Genomic DNA, 16,978 nt, shown 5'->3' with positions numbered 1-16,978 from the left:
TGCCTGTGTCCTGTCCAGTCTAAACCTTAACTGCACTGTTATTATGGTAATTACCATAGTTTCTGCCTGAGACCAGCAGAGTTCCACATGGCAGAGCTGAGCTGATCCTGCATCAGAACCATTTGGTGCCCCTGAGTCACACACAGTTCCAGACACACAGCAGTCCACATTGCCATCAAGCAAGCCGTAGCACTTTACTCCAAATGCTCCATTCAAAAGCTCTGTCTCCTGTAGGAGCCAGACAGAGATCGTAATGGCGGCATAGCCCAGAAAGCCGGCATTTTAAAACAGCCAGTTTTTTCCTGCTGCTGAGTCAGGACAATTTTTTTGCGGTACGCAACCCACAAACAGCAAAAAGCTTTCTTAAATTCTCTCTCTCTCCTTTTTAAGCCCTCTCAGGTTTTACGTGGAGTTCATTAGCACGCTGGGTGCCACTCTGTTGTAATATGACCGGCATGGCTGCGTCCCCGGCACCCGGCCGCCCGCATGGCTAGCTTATGTCCCGAAATAATTACACGGAAACTGTATTTTTTTAATTACTGCCTGGCTCATTAGTTCCAGCCTCTTATTGGCTAGCTCTTACATATTGATCTAACCCATTTCTAATATTCTGTGTAGTACCATGAGCTGGCTTACCAGGGAGATCTTAACCTGCGTCTGTCTGGAGTGGGAGAATCATGGCGACTCCCGACTCGGCTTCTTTCTCCCAGCATTCTGTTGTCTACTCCGCCTACCTCATTTTCTGTCCTATTAAAGGGGCCAAGGCAGTTTCTTTATTACTTAACCAATAAAACAACAGATAAAAAGATGACCCACCTCCATCAAGGAGGAAAGAAATGGAAATAAAATCCTGTGAGCTATATCAGAATGCCACCCACTGAAGAACTCCAACCTTTTTATACCAATAATCTGAAGAAGAGCGGGGAGGAGAGGGGTATCTGGAGGGAGGAAAGGGAAGGGAGACATGTTAAAATTATAATCTCAAAAAGAAAAGAAGAAAAAGAAAAGCTACCAGGCTGAGACCTGCAGCTGCAGCACTATATAATAGTGTGGTCCAGAGGAGGAGCTACAAAAGGCAGAGCCAGGTCAGGATCCTCACTAAGGTCAGGGGCACATACAGTCTCCGAGACCATGGTGGGCTTTCTGTGGCTCATGTTCTACAAAAGTAACTAACCACCTGTCTGGTGAAAGCCCTTGAGGTTACAAACACATATAATCCTGGCCACCATGCCTTGAAGTAGGTACAATTTACCTGCCCTTTTTTGGCACGTGTGATGTATGTGACTGTGTATGTTTGTGGACCTGTTTGTGCACAGATGCAGAGGCCAGAGGATGCTGTTGGTCATCTTCCTCACCCACTCCCTACCTTATTTTTTGAGATAAGGTCTTTCGCTAAACCTGGGGCCCTCCAATTCAGCCACATAGGTGGCCAGCAAGTCCTAGGGATCCTTCTGTTACCACCTCCCCCAGTGCTGGGATTACAAGCATGCCCTGCTATTTCCCCACTGTTTCAAGGATGTGGGGGAATCTAACTTGGGTCCTTGTACTTCACTAGCTAAGCCTCTCAAGCCCCATGATTTCCTGTCTTTTACATGAGGAAACTAATCCCCGCAAAGTGGCATACACATCTTTAGTCCCAGCCCTCAAGAGGCAGAGGCAGGCAAATCTCTTAATTTGAGGTCAGTCTGGTCTACAAAGTGAGGACCAGAACACCCAGAGCTACACAGAAAATCCTGTCTTGGAACAAATAAAGTAAAAAGGGGAAACTAAAGTTTGCAGAGGGGAACCTGGTTCTAAATCTTGGCTTTGTGAAGATCCTGTGGAACAGGCAACGTACTTAGAGCTGCCAACCCGCAGCAGTGGGCACTGGGCAGACTAAGCACTCCCCCCACGCCCCTAAGCATCTTGTTCCACAGCATAGAAGGCAGGAAAGATCAGAGGTGCTGCCCAGCTCAGGTGAGGTACAAATCACTGCATGTGAGCATCCTCCTCCATGCCACCAAGACAGTGTTGCCAGGCATGGCAGGGTAGGTCTTTCCCAGTGCCTGCCTCCCTGGCTTTGCCTTTAGTGTTGTTACCTCTACTCAGCAGCATTAGGTCTCAGTGACAAGCACTGCATGGTCTCTCGGGGGAGCTCCTCTCCCTCATCCACCCAGGCAAAGCATTTGAACCAACTTATCAACTATTTTGGGCACAGGATAAAAATGTTAAGTGTAGAATGCCAGGCGGTTCCTGGCCACGAATATGGAGCTCTTGTACCCGGCACTGCTAAAGGACTGTAGGTTTTCAAGCATCACTAGAAGCAGCTGAAGTAAAGGCATTCCCGACAGACTGCCACTGTCCCTACGATGCAGAACTCCATCAAGATGCTTGCAGGTGGTAGCCTAGCTTTGGTTAAAGATCCAGTCCTTTGACTTCTGAGGAAAGAAGTTGGTGTCCCTGCCATTCACTAAGTGGGATATGGTGTTCTGGCGTCTTTATGCGTCACCTTCAATGGAAGAGCTCAAGGACGCCGTCAGAAGCACATGCTCTACTAGAACCACCTCAAATAAAAGGCTTCAACACCATCTCATGATGCTAAGTGAAGTTTGCTTCAGGAGAACTTGGGAGTGGACGTATCTTAAGGTCAGAAAAGTATAGGGGTAAGACGGGCTCAAAAAATACCAGTTAGCACAAGCGTTTGGCAGAAGCCAAGCCAAGCTCAATGGCAGTTTGGGGAACACTCTTCACAGTGTAAAAGAAGGCTGCAAAGGGTGCTTTTATTTTTTGGCAGGTGAGAGCATATGGGAGGGGCCAGGGACTCATGTCCCATGGCAAAAGACAGACTGAGGATGCATACTTGCCTCTCTATTCCAAGGCTACTGTAGTCAAAGGACAGGCAGACAGGTGAGGTTCTCGAGGGGCTGAGCCAACAAGTATTTACATGGGGGTGGGGGAATAACCGGTGCTTCAGTGCAACTACAGCAAAGCATTTGAGACAGTACTGCTCCAGGGCTGCAGCAGTGCCATGCAGAGCTTCTCTAGGGAGTGCAGACTGCCCTGATAAAACACAGTGACCAATGTGCATGTGCAAGGCTCCCTCAGCTCTCAGACCTCTATGGCCACTGCAACCAGGTATAGAGAAAGCTCATCTTATTTTAAAGATGAGGACTGTGTAGCCCAGGTTGGCCTTAAACTCATGATCTTTCTGCATCAACCTCCTGATAACAAGAAGTTTCTAAAAATTCCTTAAATTTCCTGTCTAAATTAGGGTGTTAAGGATATCCCCAAAGTGAAGTAAGGCAATAAAAACACAACAAAGTTGATCTTCCATTTGGCTCTTTTTATTAGAGAAATTGAGAAGACAGCAAGTAGGGAAATCCCATGGTGAATGGAACGGTCACATAGATGCCTTTCTGGAACCCCAACCTTCTACAATCCCCAAAAGTGTGCTTTGTGACATCAGCAACTTAGAAAGGGGAAATACTGACAAAGGCCACTATTTACTGATGAAAGAATGAAGGTGTACAGGTTCCTAACTGGCCTAGGGCCAAGAAGAAAATGAAACACGTGCGCAGAGCAAGCCAGCCTCAAACTGCTGAAGGTAAGGCACTCAGGTGCCAACCTGACGAGCTCCCGGGGGCACCAGGTCAAGTGCACATGGAGGCTGTTGTAGTGAGCTGCAGAGACACACGTGGGCACACATGTGCCCGCGCACACACACACACACACACAGAAGGGAAGTTACTAGACATACTAGTGGTGTTGATTCTTTTCCCTAAGAGTTTGTGCTATGGTGAACCAGATTCTCCCTGCTTGGGAAAGGGATGACTGGACCCAAAGACCTCTACTGCTGTAGAGCCATGGGTAGCATCTCATACTCTCTCCCAAGTACAGGACCAGGGAGTAAGTCTGGCTTCTGATATGTGCTGTTGCTACCACAAACCTAGGTGAGCTTCCTTCTAGATGGACATTGTTCTGCTGAACTGCTTGAGGAATTAACACTGTTCTCTAACTCTGCCTGACACAATGTTGTTCACCCGGAGTCTTCTGTTTGGTCTACCTAGGGCAGTGACCTTATCCACAATCAAGCACTCCTAAGTTCTTCCCAGATTTTACAGTGGATGCCTTCCTGGATCCCCAGCTGCAGCTGGAGATCTGAAGGTAAAGGAAGGACAATGCCCAAGAGAACACTACTGAATAAAGAGAACCTTCTCCCATTCCCAAGCATCCCTTTTGAGATGCCTGGGGCCCTATGTTACACCGCAATACCCACCAGCCCCAGGATGTGATGCCTGCCTGAAGTCTTGAAGACTCAAATGCTTGGCTTCTCACTTAGGAGCCAAGATCAGAATTCTATAAACCAGACCCAACTCATCCCCAGTCTCTAAAACCCATAACACAATAGCCCTGGGACAGAGAAATTGTCTTCTAGCAGCCATCCAAAATTGTGGGCTTAAGTCTATCAGACTACCTAGCAGGAACACACCACTTCCTTTCCAACTCTGTACCACACTCCTTGCAAACGGCACTCAGTGAGTGCTAACTACTCCACAGTAGGTATCGCTGACTTTCTGTCCAAGGGGAACAGAAGAACCTGTTCTGCCATACCACACTTGCCAAGACAGTGCACCAGAGAAAAACGCCATCACTCCCAGTAGGGATGGCTCTCTATACCTGCCTATTTGACTTCATTAGAATTTCACTAGTGACTGGCTCCATGCCAGGAGCTATGGTGGGAGGGAGAAGGTGGGAGGAGAAGCGGGGGCAGTTTTTTTATTTCCAGGAGGAAGGATCGTTAGGGCAGTGATTCTCAAGAGAGCAAAGTTTGCAGAATGGCTCAAGGCTCCAAAGAGAGGGTCTGGAAAATGGCCACATCTCTATTCAGATAAGAACTACCACCTGGTTAAACAGGACACGGGGAAGAACTAGACAGGCCCTGTGCTGATGCTCCCTCCCTCCCTCCCTCCCTCCGTCCCAGGGGACCTCCTCCCCTTCATCATCTCTTTACTACACCACTCTTCAGAGAGGGCCTACGTGTCAGCCTCTCAACTGACGCCTTCTCTAGAGCCATGGCAACAGCCTGTGCTACTTTCACTTGAAAAGCACACACCACTGCCTTCCATTTGCCTCCCCTCACTGTTGAGAGTGGCCAGAAGATCCCTGGGCTGGGGCTGTACCCTCTGTCCCAGCAGGATCCAAGTGTTATCAGCCTATGAAAGGCACCTTGGTGCACCAAGACATCGTGCATTCTGGGGCTACCACCTCATCCTCCATCACTTTGTGCAAAATTGAAACAGTGTGTGGTACTTGCATGTTTCATTCTTTTAAAAAAGTCTCCCTCCCTCCCCTGCCCCTATGTTTTAAATGTTTATATAAATTCTTATTTAAACAGTAAATTAGAAATCTTATTTACATTAATTTCTTTGTTCTCCCAAAAGAGTGCCTAAACTCACACTCCAACCCCTTTGTTGGATATAAATGTTCACCTAAACTGGTTTGGTTATTGTTTTGAGGAGCTCCAGTGGCACAATCTGTCGGTACACGGTACTCATGTATTACTGCTTTAAGGAGAGAGAAAGGGAGAAGAAAGAACCACCAACGAACATTCCCATCTTCTACAAATAAATACGATCACATCAGAAGCCAGTCTGTCAGGCAAGAGTCTTGCAGAGTTGCCTTCAATCGGTAGATCCCAAAAGGAAGTAAGGGGACGAGCCATTTCACCTTTTCTCCAAATTGATGCACTCCATCCTTTGAGGTATGATTTATTTTTGTTTTTCTCTTCTTAGTCTTGAACCCCATGGAGCCCTTGGGCCATCACAAGGCCCGTGAGGCTGTCCAAGTTTTGGGGCTTCTCTGGCACTGGCACCAGCAGCCAGTAAGCAGGCCTGTGGGAGCTGCAGGCCTGGGTTCGGGGTCACAGTCCCTGGCTCCTGCGAAGTTTCACAGTGCATCCTCTTCAGTGCACCCCCCGCCAATCATGAAACGGAATTCCTGCAGGTTTGAGACGCCGTGGAAGTGAACGAAGGCGCCAGCAACCACAAAGATGTGGAAGAGCTGGTGGGAGTGGAACTGGAGGGAGAGAGGAGGAGACCATTACTAAGCCTGCTATAGATACCTAGGAAGAGATACTGCTTCCCAGCTTGACAGTGGAAATGCATATGATACAATTCAAATTCAAGATGGGACAAGAATATCCATTGGGGACCTCTATTCTAGTGTCAAAAGCCAGCTCTCCTAGAGAAATACAGGTATTGCCTATAAGTTCAGTGAGCACAGGGGTAAATTCCATACAGACCTTACAGTTAGATCACCAAATTCCCCAAGACCCCTGACAATCAGCAGCAGGGTATGGTTTACTGACAAACACTTGAGAAATTACAACACTCTCTCATGGTCTCAAAATGGAAAGACACAGTGCCAGACACTGGTATCAGAAGTATAACTGAGCCAGGTGGTGATGGTGTAGGCCTTTAATCCCAGCCTTCAGGAGGCAGAGACAGGCAGATCTCAGTGAGTTTGAGACCAACCTGGTCTACAAAGCAAGTTCCAGGACAACCAGGGCCGTTACACAGAGAAACCCTGTCTCAAAAAACAAAACAAACGAACAAACAAAAAAAGAAGTATACCTGAGAAGAAACGAAAGGTAAGTTAGCTAACCTGAAGCTCAGAAGACTGAGTTCAGGACCATCTATCCTCATTTACTTTAAGAACATGAGTGGCCAGCTCAGCATACAACTGTGAGCAGTAGTGAGAAGCAGGACCTACGAGTCAGACCTCACTTTAAGAGCACTCCACATCTATTTACTACACTGCTGAAAATGTTTCAGATCCTCTTCGGGTAGAAATGTTCATCTTTACTAGTTCCTCAGTTTTTCTCCCTAATCTTTCCTCTCTCCCATTATTAACCACAGTCTAGCTACCTCCCTTTCCTCCATTCCCCCACCAGACACATACAGGATCAATCTCCTATCAATATCACTGGGTTGGTTACCAAAAAGGATCTTAGTATCAGCAAGATAGCTCAACAGGTAAAAGCACTTGTTGCACAAAGCCTAGCAACCACACTAGCAGAAGACAGCCAATTCCAGAAAGATCTCCTTTGACCTCTACATGGGCACCATAGCAGGCATGTGCCCATTCTAAACACACAGGCATCAAACATGCACAATAATAATAACTAATAACTAAATTAGTAACCCAGCCCTCTCTCCCTCCCATATCTCTCTCTCTCTGTCCCTCCCTCCCTCCCTCTCCCCCCTTCTCTCTCTCTCTCTTTCTGTTTTTTGTTGTTTGAGTACTGGGCTTAAAGTTGTGCACCAGCACACCCAGCTTCAGCCTTCTCTTTAAAAATGATCTCAGTAGAAGACTGCCCCTCTTTCATAGTGAGAAACAAGATGGGAAGCAGATAGAATGACCAATGACTCCACTATAGCAAACAAGAACACAGATGGACACTAAAACCAGCTTGATTCTGTTTCTGTTTACCACTTAATGGCCACTTGCTTTAGACAAGCTGTTGAGCCTTCCTGAGCCATAGCTTCCTATCTGTAAAGTGAAAACAAGAACACGTATGACTTGTGGGACTGACACTGGATGACCTGCTACATTTGCAGTACTCAGTACCGTGCCAGGCAGGCACTGAGCGCTTAATCATCAGGGTTAGCACTATGCTCACTACCCAGAGAAACCAGACAACAAGGGACAGAGCTAAGACCAGAACACAAGTCACTTAACTTTCAATTACATCACTCCCAATGTGCCGAACTTCCATTGACTACACTTACCCAGATGTCACATTTGCCAGGAAAGAAGCGTTCAGGGATGCGGGCAGCGTAGAGGGCAGCTCCTGTGATATAGAGGCTAGCCATGAGCATTAGCCAGCCTATCTGCCCTATGGTGGCAGCCTTCAGGAAGCCTTCTGAGATGACATAGTGCAGAGTAGGGATGATTCCACTCAGGCCTAAGCCCACAAATACTCCTAAGACATCAGGAGAACAGAATAAAAAGAGAACACACAAAAAAATAAGAAAGAAGTCAGTATTACAACATAATACTATTCACTCTGATCAACTTAAAATTTCAAAGTACAGTCATTCTTGTTTTAAAGAAAAAAGAAGGGCCGGGCGGTGGTGGCGCACGCCTTTAATCCCAGCACTTGGGAGGCAGAGGCAGGCGGATCTCTGTGAGTTTGAGACCAGCCTGGTCTACAAGAGCTAGTGCCAGGACAGGCTCCAAAACCACAGAGAAACCCTGTCTCGAAAAACCAAAAAAAAAAAAAAAGAAAAAAGAAGGTCCTTCAACCTTTGAGACACCATCACACAAGACAATGGAGGTATGCTCCATTACAGATATGAGAAACCTCACAGTAAGCCAGGCTATGTAAGCAACCCTGAGGGTTAGTTAGAAAGAACCACTCTGTGAAGAGTTTTAGGAAAAGAAAGCACGGGGAGTTAGCTTAAGCTTCCTTAAATGCCTCCTTTTTACAGACAGACTGCAATAGGCTGTAAATGGCTTTCCCCAGACTCTAGGGCTCTACCCAGCATCACCAGTAAGCTGCTGGCGTGCCACAATATATGCGAGAATGCATGCAGGATGCACAATCAGAAAACATGTGCACCTAAATAAGAGGAGGAAATAGCATACTAACTGTATGAAATTCAGGGACCAAGCAGACCTAATAAAAACTAACACCCCCCCACACACACACTGTCCTCTAAGGCATTGCTACACTCCTGTTCTTTTCCTTTGCATATGAAGAAAGGCTGCTAATAGTGCTTTTCACTCTCAAAGAAAAGGCTCAGGACTTAACCTTCTGGTGTTTATAAATAGTAGAATGCTCAGCTCCACTCAGCAAAGATGTTCTTATCTCATGCACTCCAATAGGTTTAACACCACTGACCTAGTGAAGAACTACAGAGCCAGCGCTGGCTACTGGACGTCTTATGTGGACGTCCTAAAAAGAAGGAGAGCAGACTGCTATGCCATCAACATGAGGTTAGTTCTGTTTCTAGTATCTAGTTGCATGCAAATGAATCAGGGCTTGAGTTTATAACAAGAAAAACGTGTGTGGTAGTACCACTTGGGAGACAGAAAGTAGAAGACACAACTTCAGGCAACACAGACTCCGAGTTCTGAAAGATTTTGTCAGAGTCATTCAGCACAGGCTACTGATTTCAAAATTAAAGGCAGATTTTTCAATCTTCTGGTTCTACAAATGCCACATTCAAGCAAGAAGACTACCGATGTCACAGGGCACTCAGCAGGCATTACCTAAATACCAAAGACCCCTATATCAGAAGAAAAGTATAATATCTACTTTATTGGTACATAATCAGCAATGAACTCAGGTCTTATTTATTAAAGCAATTTAAATTAAAATATAAAACACTAAATATAAACCAAAAAAAAAAAAAAATCAGTCACCAAAAAGTATACTAAGATGAAACAATTACAGAAGTCATTATATTGTAGTATTTCTTCAAGGATACAACATTGCCCAAAATATATGTGTGCGCCCGCCCATCTTATCACTCACTGCCCCTCAACCCTGTGCTTTCTAATAATTGAGCACCAGGCTAGAAGTCCCACAAGAACAATGGTTACTTCATCTCTACACTGCAAAAGTATCGGTTTATAATAGCATACCATAAATGACCCATAGAACGACACGTTCACATACACTCACCTGCTCTGACCCCCCGATACTGAGGGGTGGCAAACATGTCCCACTGGGAGACAATAATGGCTGCAATGCCCAGCACACAGATGACAATCAGGTAGATGAAGCAAGGTTGTGGGTTACAGTAGAAAGAATAATAAAGCCAAGGAACAAAACTTCCCATGATCAGAAGAGCAATACCAGAGTAATCCAACCTAGGATTGAAATGTAAAAGAACTCCATTTAATGTTAAAAAATATCATCTGTTACAGACTCCAATTAATCCCCTACGACTTAAGACATCTGCAGCAACTAAGAAACAAACTGGGTTGTCTACATTAAGGGAAGACATTTCCATATGGTAACATTAAGAATTCTGCCAGCTCTGCTGGAGGGTGTTCCTGCCCCACTGATCCTAAAGCACAGACGATAACACGGACAGCATGAATACTTACTTAGAGAAGAGTCGGGAGACCCCTTCCGAGTGGCAGTAGACTGTGTGGAAGAGCCATGAAAATGAAAGGCAGAGAATGGCTCCCAGGAAGAACAACCCAAAGACCACTTTCTCTTGCAGAGGGGCCACGAAGGAGATATTTGGGCGAAACATATAGAAGATGCCCAGGCACAGGAAGAAGACACAACCTAGGAGAAGAGTATGAGTGAGGGTAAGATGTGACCCATGGTGTTGTATGCTGTTTTCAGCTTTTCCCAGTAGCAGTGATACCAGAGCCATAAATTCTTTGAGAAAAATTTTCAAAGCAAGTTTATCCATATTTTAGTTTACTTCCAATACTGCTGGTGTCATACACACTTCAGCTTCATAAACTTTAAAGAATATAATGACTAGTTAAGGATGCAACAAGTGGTAGCCCAGCATGCACAAAGACCTGGTTCTATCTCCAGCACCACACACACCAGGTGTGGTGGCTCACACCTTAACCTTAATTTGAGAGGAAGAAGAAGGAGGATTACAAATTCAAGGCCATCCTCAGCAGAGGGAACAAGGTAGCCTGGTATATATAAAAGCCTGACTCAAAAAAGGAAAAATAAATAAATCAGTAAATAAATAAAAAGTCAGGTGGGGGTGGCATACACCTTTAATTCTACAACTTGGGAAGCAGAGGCAGGAAGATGTCTGTGAGTTTGAGGTCTACGAAGTGAATTCCAGGACAACCAGAGCTATTACACAGAGAGACCCTGTCTTGAGGGAAAAAAAAAAAGTGGGGGAGGGGGGAACTGGAGAGATGGCTCAGTGGATAGGAGCACTGGCTGCTCTTCCAGAGGTCCTGAGTACAATTCCCAGCAATCACATGGTGGCTCACAGCCATCTGTAATGAGATTTCATGCCCTCTTCTGGCCTGCAATTTAAAAGCAGGCAGAACACTGTATACATAATAAATAAATGGAAGAACAAATAAATAAATAAATAAATAAATGGAAGGAAGGAAGGAAGGAAGGAAGGAAGGAAGGAAGGAAGGAAGGAAGGAAGGAAGGAAGAAAAAAAGGAGGGAGGGAAAGAAGAGGGAGGAAGGGAGGGAGGGAGGTTAATAATTTCTCATTCACCTAAGGACCACAATCCAAAATGAAGGCAAAGTAGAGTTACCTCTTAGATTTTGGTATATACTATCATTTGTGCACTCTGACATATGCCGTGGGGGCTTTCAAAGCTCTATTTTACATTTGTTTACAGATGCTGAAGGGTTCTGTGTTGTTTCTCTGGTTCTCATTAGTGACCCAGAACATTGGTGTCAGAAATTCTATACCTGTCCGTTTTTTGTTTTTGTTTTGTTTTGTTTTGTTTTTTGAGACAGGGTCTCACTACTAAGTGGCCCTACTTTCTGTCTCTATGGATTTGCCTTTTCTGGGCATTTCATGTACATGGAATCAAGCGATTATGTAGCCTGTTGTGTCTTTTCACTTAATTCACTCAGCAGGTTGTAACAAACATCAGTACTTCACTCTTACAGCTAAATTCTTCTTTTAAGAAAGATCTTACTTTTACTCGTTTTTGTATCCATGTGTGGAGGCCAGGGAACAACTTGCAGGAGCCAGTTTTCCTTCCACCACTGTAGGTCCTAGGGATTGAATTTAGGGCATAAAATCTGGAGCAACAACCTTTCCCCACTGACCATCTCACTGGCCCCTAAACGGTGTTCTATCGCATGGGTATACCACATTTGGTTTATCTAATCAGCAGCAGGTCGTTTCTATTAATAATGCCGCTAAAACATCCATCTACATATTTTGCTGAATAGTCAACTGAAGTAAAATTGCCAGTGATCCTGTTAACTGTCTAAGGAGCTATCTACCATGCTGCTTTCCACAGGTATTCGCCCATTTTTTGTTACTATTAGCAACATTTCTCCATATCCCTGGCCGAGACTTACTTTCCATTTTCATAGAAATCCTGGAGGGAATAAAACGTATCTCATTGTATATCTCGATATATCTGTCTTGTATGTCCCCAAATAACTGATAAAAATAAACCTTTTCCAAGTACATGTTTGTCATGTGTGTACCTTTCTCTATAAAAATGTCCACAGTATGTTTGTGATCTGTGTACCTTTCTTAGAAATATTCAGAGAAGCTTTACTGCCTGCAAAGAGGGTGAACCATTTATACTGACTTGTAAGAGTCCTATAGTAGACCAGACATACTATAATTTGTAAAGATTCTCTCACTCTGTGGGTTATCTTTTTAACTTTCTTGACAATATTCTGTGTCATACATAATTTTGTTTTGCCAAAAACCCAATTTATTCTCTTTGGCTGCATGTACTTTAGGTTTCAATTCTAAAAAGCTATTATCTGCAGGGTGGTGGTGGCACATGCCTTTAACCCCAGCATTTGTGGGTGATTCCAGCACTCAGGAGTCAGGGGCAGGCCTCTCTGAGTTTGAGGCCAGCCTGGTATACAGAGCAAGCTCCAGGACAGCCAGGCCTACACAGAGAAACCCTGTCTCGAAAAAAAAAAAAAAATCAAAAAACAAAAACAAAAGAAAAATCTGTTACCTAACTTAGGTCACCAAGGCCTACACCTGTATTTCCTAAAGGTTTCTAGTTCTGGATCTTGTAGGAGACTAAGATTGAATTTGATCTGGTTTTGGTTTCACGACAGACTCTCACTCTATAGCCCAGGATGACCTGATACTTAAATCGTGACTCACTCCCAGGTGCTGGGATTACAGGTATGTTCCTTATTGACTTATCTCAGCTGGACTGTTCCTTTTACTGAAAAGATCGTCCTTCCTCCCCACTGTATTCTTTACTTAATAAAAAAAAAATTGAAAAACATCTATTTCATATGCTACTCACAATAATTGAAACTTAACTGAAAACAATCTAAGCAATGACTGAAAAACATCTTTCTCATATTCTTCCTTTCACTGCTTATTAAAATACTATACATTTTTCTATAACACTTCTTGCCTTGCCTCACTTGAAGCCACTGTCTAAAGGTCTAGAAAAGAAGGCAGGTGTGAGGGGCACATGGCAAACAGCAGTGGCCCTATGGCCCTTGGCCTTAGGAGCCTGGGATACACGGTGGGACTCTGTCTCAAAATAAGGATCTAGGGAAGAGAAAGATGCATTGGTCATAATAAAGTCATAGCACAAGTTAGAATGAAAAAAGTAAACCAATGAAAAACTACCAACGAAAATCTAAGGGGAAGGGGGTAAATTCTAACATATTTTTCAAGAGTTGTACTTACTCTCAAAATACATTAAAATCAAAGAAAAAAAGTAAATTACTAATTTAATTATACCACTGATGTTACATACCTAGGAGATGTGTCCAAATGTTGCCTGTCTCTGTGTGTATTCTGAAAATGCTCTTAAAACAGGCCCGGAAAGAAGGCATAGGAGGTCGGTGTCCATGGAGAAGGAAATCATTATCCTTAAGCCAATCTGGTAGCACATCATGAGGGATTACTCGCCATCGACCTTCCCAAACCTAGTTAATCATTGAGAATGTTATCAAACTTTAGTTGTCATTTAGCAACACTGTTCCCAAACAACTTTTTACCATAATCTTATATTGAATAAAAGACTGATAAAAAATAAATTTCTAAATGGTAGTCTTTGTTAGGAACAGGAGATCATAAACAGATACACCAAATTATATCCTAAAAGGCCTTGGTTTTAGTCCAGCTTAAAAAAAAAAAAAATGAGGAATTCAAAGTCCTAGCTACACAGAACTTCATTCATCAACGACAGACTTTACTTCAGAAAAAACAGTCATTAAATATGACCATTTCATACTTAACGTTCTTGTTACTACAGAAAAATATCACACTTTCATGTCTTTTCCTAAAAATCTCCCCTCTGCTCTGCTACAAGAAAACCGAGGTGTTAAATGGAAGAAGCACAGGGTAGGAAATGTGGGGTCTACTGTTAACTAGTGAGTATTAATCAATTACAAAAACCCCAAGGCTTAATCTCCTTGCCTATGAGAAAAACAGTACTTCACTTGATAAATTCAGAAGACCAAACAAATGACATACAGACCACCTCACATGTGTCTACACTGCTAGCATTCCCCCTGGGCTGGATGCAATTCCAACTGTGCAGAGGCGATCCATTCACCAGGGAGATCCCAATGAAAGGTGTTTCCTCACCAGACCTTTTCTCCTTCCTTCTCCTGTTGTCCCTCCCCAGGAGGGGAAAGGGGGTTAGGATCTTGATGCTGCCTCCTAAGAAAGTCTGTTCACCACTGTACCCTATTTATTTTAGCCCCCATATCTCATTTAAGCCTCACACCATAATGATCAACTTCACCCACCCAGGATCCAGCTGAAGCAAAGGAGAAAAGTCTCTGCTACAGCACTCCACCGTGCCTCCATCTAATGCATTATCAGGACTCAAAGACTTCTCCCCACTATCCCTCAGGGGTCTTGGAACTAAGCCACATAAATTGGGCTCTCCTCCCCACTATGTAGAAAGATTGCCACTTGCCCCCTATGGTGCCCCTCCTTTTACTCTACAACCTATTTCCTGTTCTCTGCTCTCTTATTTCCTTACTGACAACTATAAAAAGAAGTGTTCCTCTATGTGACACTTCCATTCTCCCAAGGATGTGCCAAATTCAGAACAGATGCAGTCCTCTTACCTATTAAATCAGTCTTATCCCTTCCTTCCTCTCTGTTATCTCTCTCACCTTCCAGTTCAAAACTCAGGGCCTATGCTCACTGATGCTAACCTGGTCAATCCGTGTATAGCCCCTAAAGTCAAATAAAATAAGTCAAGATGATGCTCATTTTCACTGCTTCCTGCTAGTACTTCAGCTGTCCCATGGAGCTATGAAGAACTGCTTCCAAGACCACTTGTTGACAGAAAATTCTGCAGATGCCTAATTCTTTAAATAAAATGGCACAGTGCACAAAACTCATGTATATTTGTGCATATGACAACCCATTTTTCTTAAATATTTTCATTCTTCTTTTAAAATTTTATTTTCCTTAGATGAGGATTTCACTATACTGTTTAAGCTGGCTGTGAATTCATGGACTAACGTGATTCTCTTGTCTCAGACTATCAAGAAACTGTAACTGGATGCAATGAAACAGCTATAAGGAGGGAAAAGGAGACCACAATACGTTTTTAATGCCAGCCACCTGCCACTCAAGATGTTTTTAAAAAGGGAACTTATATACATATACAGACACATACATAAACACACACATACACACAGGATGGAGGAGGAAGGCTTATACAGACATACCTAGTTGTGATGGTTAGTTTTGTTACTTTGATACAACCAAGAGACTCTTACTAAGAGATTATCTAGATCAGGTTGGCCTGGAGGCATGTTTGTGGGGAACTGTCTGGCTTACATTAATCACGTTGATTACATTAATTGAGAAGGCCTGTCCCTTGCGGGAAGCACCATTCCCTGGGTTTGGGTCCTAAGCTATATAAGAAAAGAAAAAACAAGCTTGCCAAGGCAAGCATACGTTCATTCCCTCCGCTCTTGACCATGGGTGTGACTGTTTCACATGCCTGATGCCAAGGCTCTCCAATGAATGATGGACTCTAACCTGGGACTGTGAGCTGAAACAAACCCATTCTCTCCTGCGCTGCTTTGTCAATGTATTTCATCACAGCAAAAGAGATGGAAGAACAGAGGCAGGTGCCACAGGTGCCACAGATCTTGCTCCATCTGAGTGAGCTTTTGCATGGTTTTACTAGAGTGGGGGAGAGCTGAAAACCAAGCTAGAAAAGCCGCTGAATGTTGTAGACAAAACTTAATGGGTTGTCCTTGTGGGAGCTTGAAGAAATGCAGAACAATGAAGGCTTGGCTCACGGGCTCTCAGTGGGATTGAGGGTTCTACCAAAAACTTGCATAGGGGCTATTAATGGAATGAATACTGGCTTCATTCTGCTCAGGTCCTGAGAACCTAAGTGAAGTTGATTTCCTTGTAATAATAAACTATAACCTAAAATTACAGGCTAAAATAAAATCTTTCTCCCTTAGGTTGCTTTCTGTCAGGGTATTAATGACAGCAACATGAAACACGATACTACCCTAGACACTTGCTCATCTAACTAAAAAGCATACCAGTCTCTATTTTTTTCAACAAACTTTAATTCTAGCTATCTTTTTAAAAAACATCCTACAGTGGATCCTAGGGACTCAGATAATGGCCTGAAAAAAAAAAAAAAAAAAACACTTAAAAGACACCCACACCCACAGCCCCCAACACACACAATAGCTGAACTGAAAATACTAAATGTGCATGAAAATCCTGCAATGTCTACCTCAGTAGTTACCTGCGGAATCTCTAGAAACAGCAACTACACTGTCCATATTAAACAGAAAAATGGCTTTGGTATGGTTTTTTAATAACTCTAGTACAACCAATCCAAATTGTTTCATCCTATCTTATCTAATCTACATTTACTCTGCTACTCTGTATCAGAAGAGATACATATCCCAATTGGACATTCTGGTTACAATGCAACTCTATCGGTATGTTTTACAAATGTGTCTTTAACAGGTTAAAGTCAGGAGAATTATTTGTCTCCATCTTGCCATGGATTTTCCCCCCAAGTAGGACAAAAAGCAAATGACTACTACCTTCTTTACCTGTCTGTTTGGAAAAGGCAATCTTACCTTACAAACAAACTCTTCCATTCTCTCCATAGCATGATGGGCCTGTAGGAGAGGAGACATACCCATAAACCCTTCATCTTCCTGGGAATTGTCATCTTTACACTCGAGTTCCTCAGAGCTCTGCAAAGACATCACAGCAAGAGTCAAGGGCAGGACCAATCACCACGCTTTCCTTGCAGATGTAAAGGATTAAAGTCAGTCCTCAGTCAAGCATCAACAACAGTCA

At 43.7% G+C, this 16,978-nt stretch overlaps 1 protein-coding gene across 4 annotated transcripts in view; it reads right to left on the bottom strand.

Moving 5' to 3' along the window:
- Positions 1–3,301: 3,301 nt before the first annotated feature.
- The window catches only part of Adipor2 (adiponectin receptor 2), a 63,012-nt gene continuing 49,335 nt past the window's right edge, over positions 3,302–16,978 (bottom strand). For all 4 annotated transcript variants that reach the window (XM_057779492.1, XM_057779500.1, XM_057779483.1 and 1 more), the window contains exons 3-8: positions 16,753–16,872; positions 13,422–13,593; positions 10,099–10,285; positions 9,671–9,858; positions 7,770–7,963; positions 3,302–6,054 (exon numbers count right to left, since the gene is read on the bottom strand). In XM_057779492.1, coding sequence (XP_057635475.1) covers positions 5,926–6,054; positions 7,770–7,963; positions 9,671–9,858; positions 10,099–10,285; positions 13,422–13,593; positions 16,753–16,872 — 990 coding nt within the window. In that variant the 3' untranslated portion in view covers positions 3,302–5,925. The remainder of the gene's footprint in view (positions 6,055–7,769; positions 7,964–9,670; positions 9,859–10,098; positions 10,286–13,421; positions 13,594–16,752; positions 16,873–16,978) is intronic.

Source organism: Chionomys nivalis, chromosome 1 (assembly GCF_950005125.1).
Source record: "Chionomys nivalis chromosome 1, mChiNiv1.1, whole genome shotgun sequence".
Lineage (NCBI taxonomy): Eukaryota > Metazoa > Chordata > Mammalia > Rodentia > Cricetidae > Chionomys > Chionomys nivalis.
The sequence above is the reverse complement of the archived record's forward strand: the minus strand, read 5'-3'. Positions and strand labels throughout refer to the sequence as shown.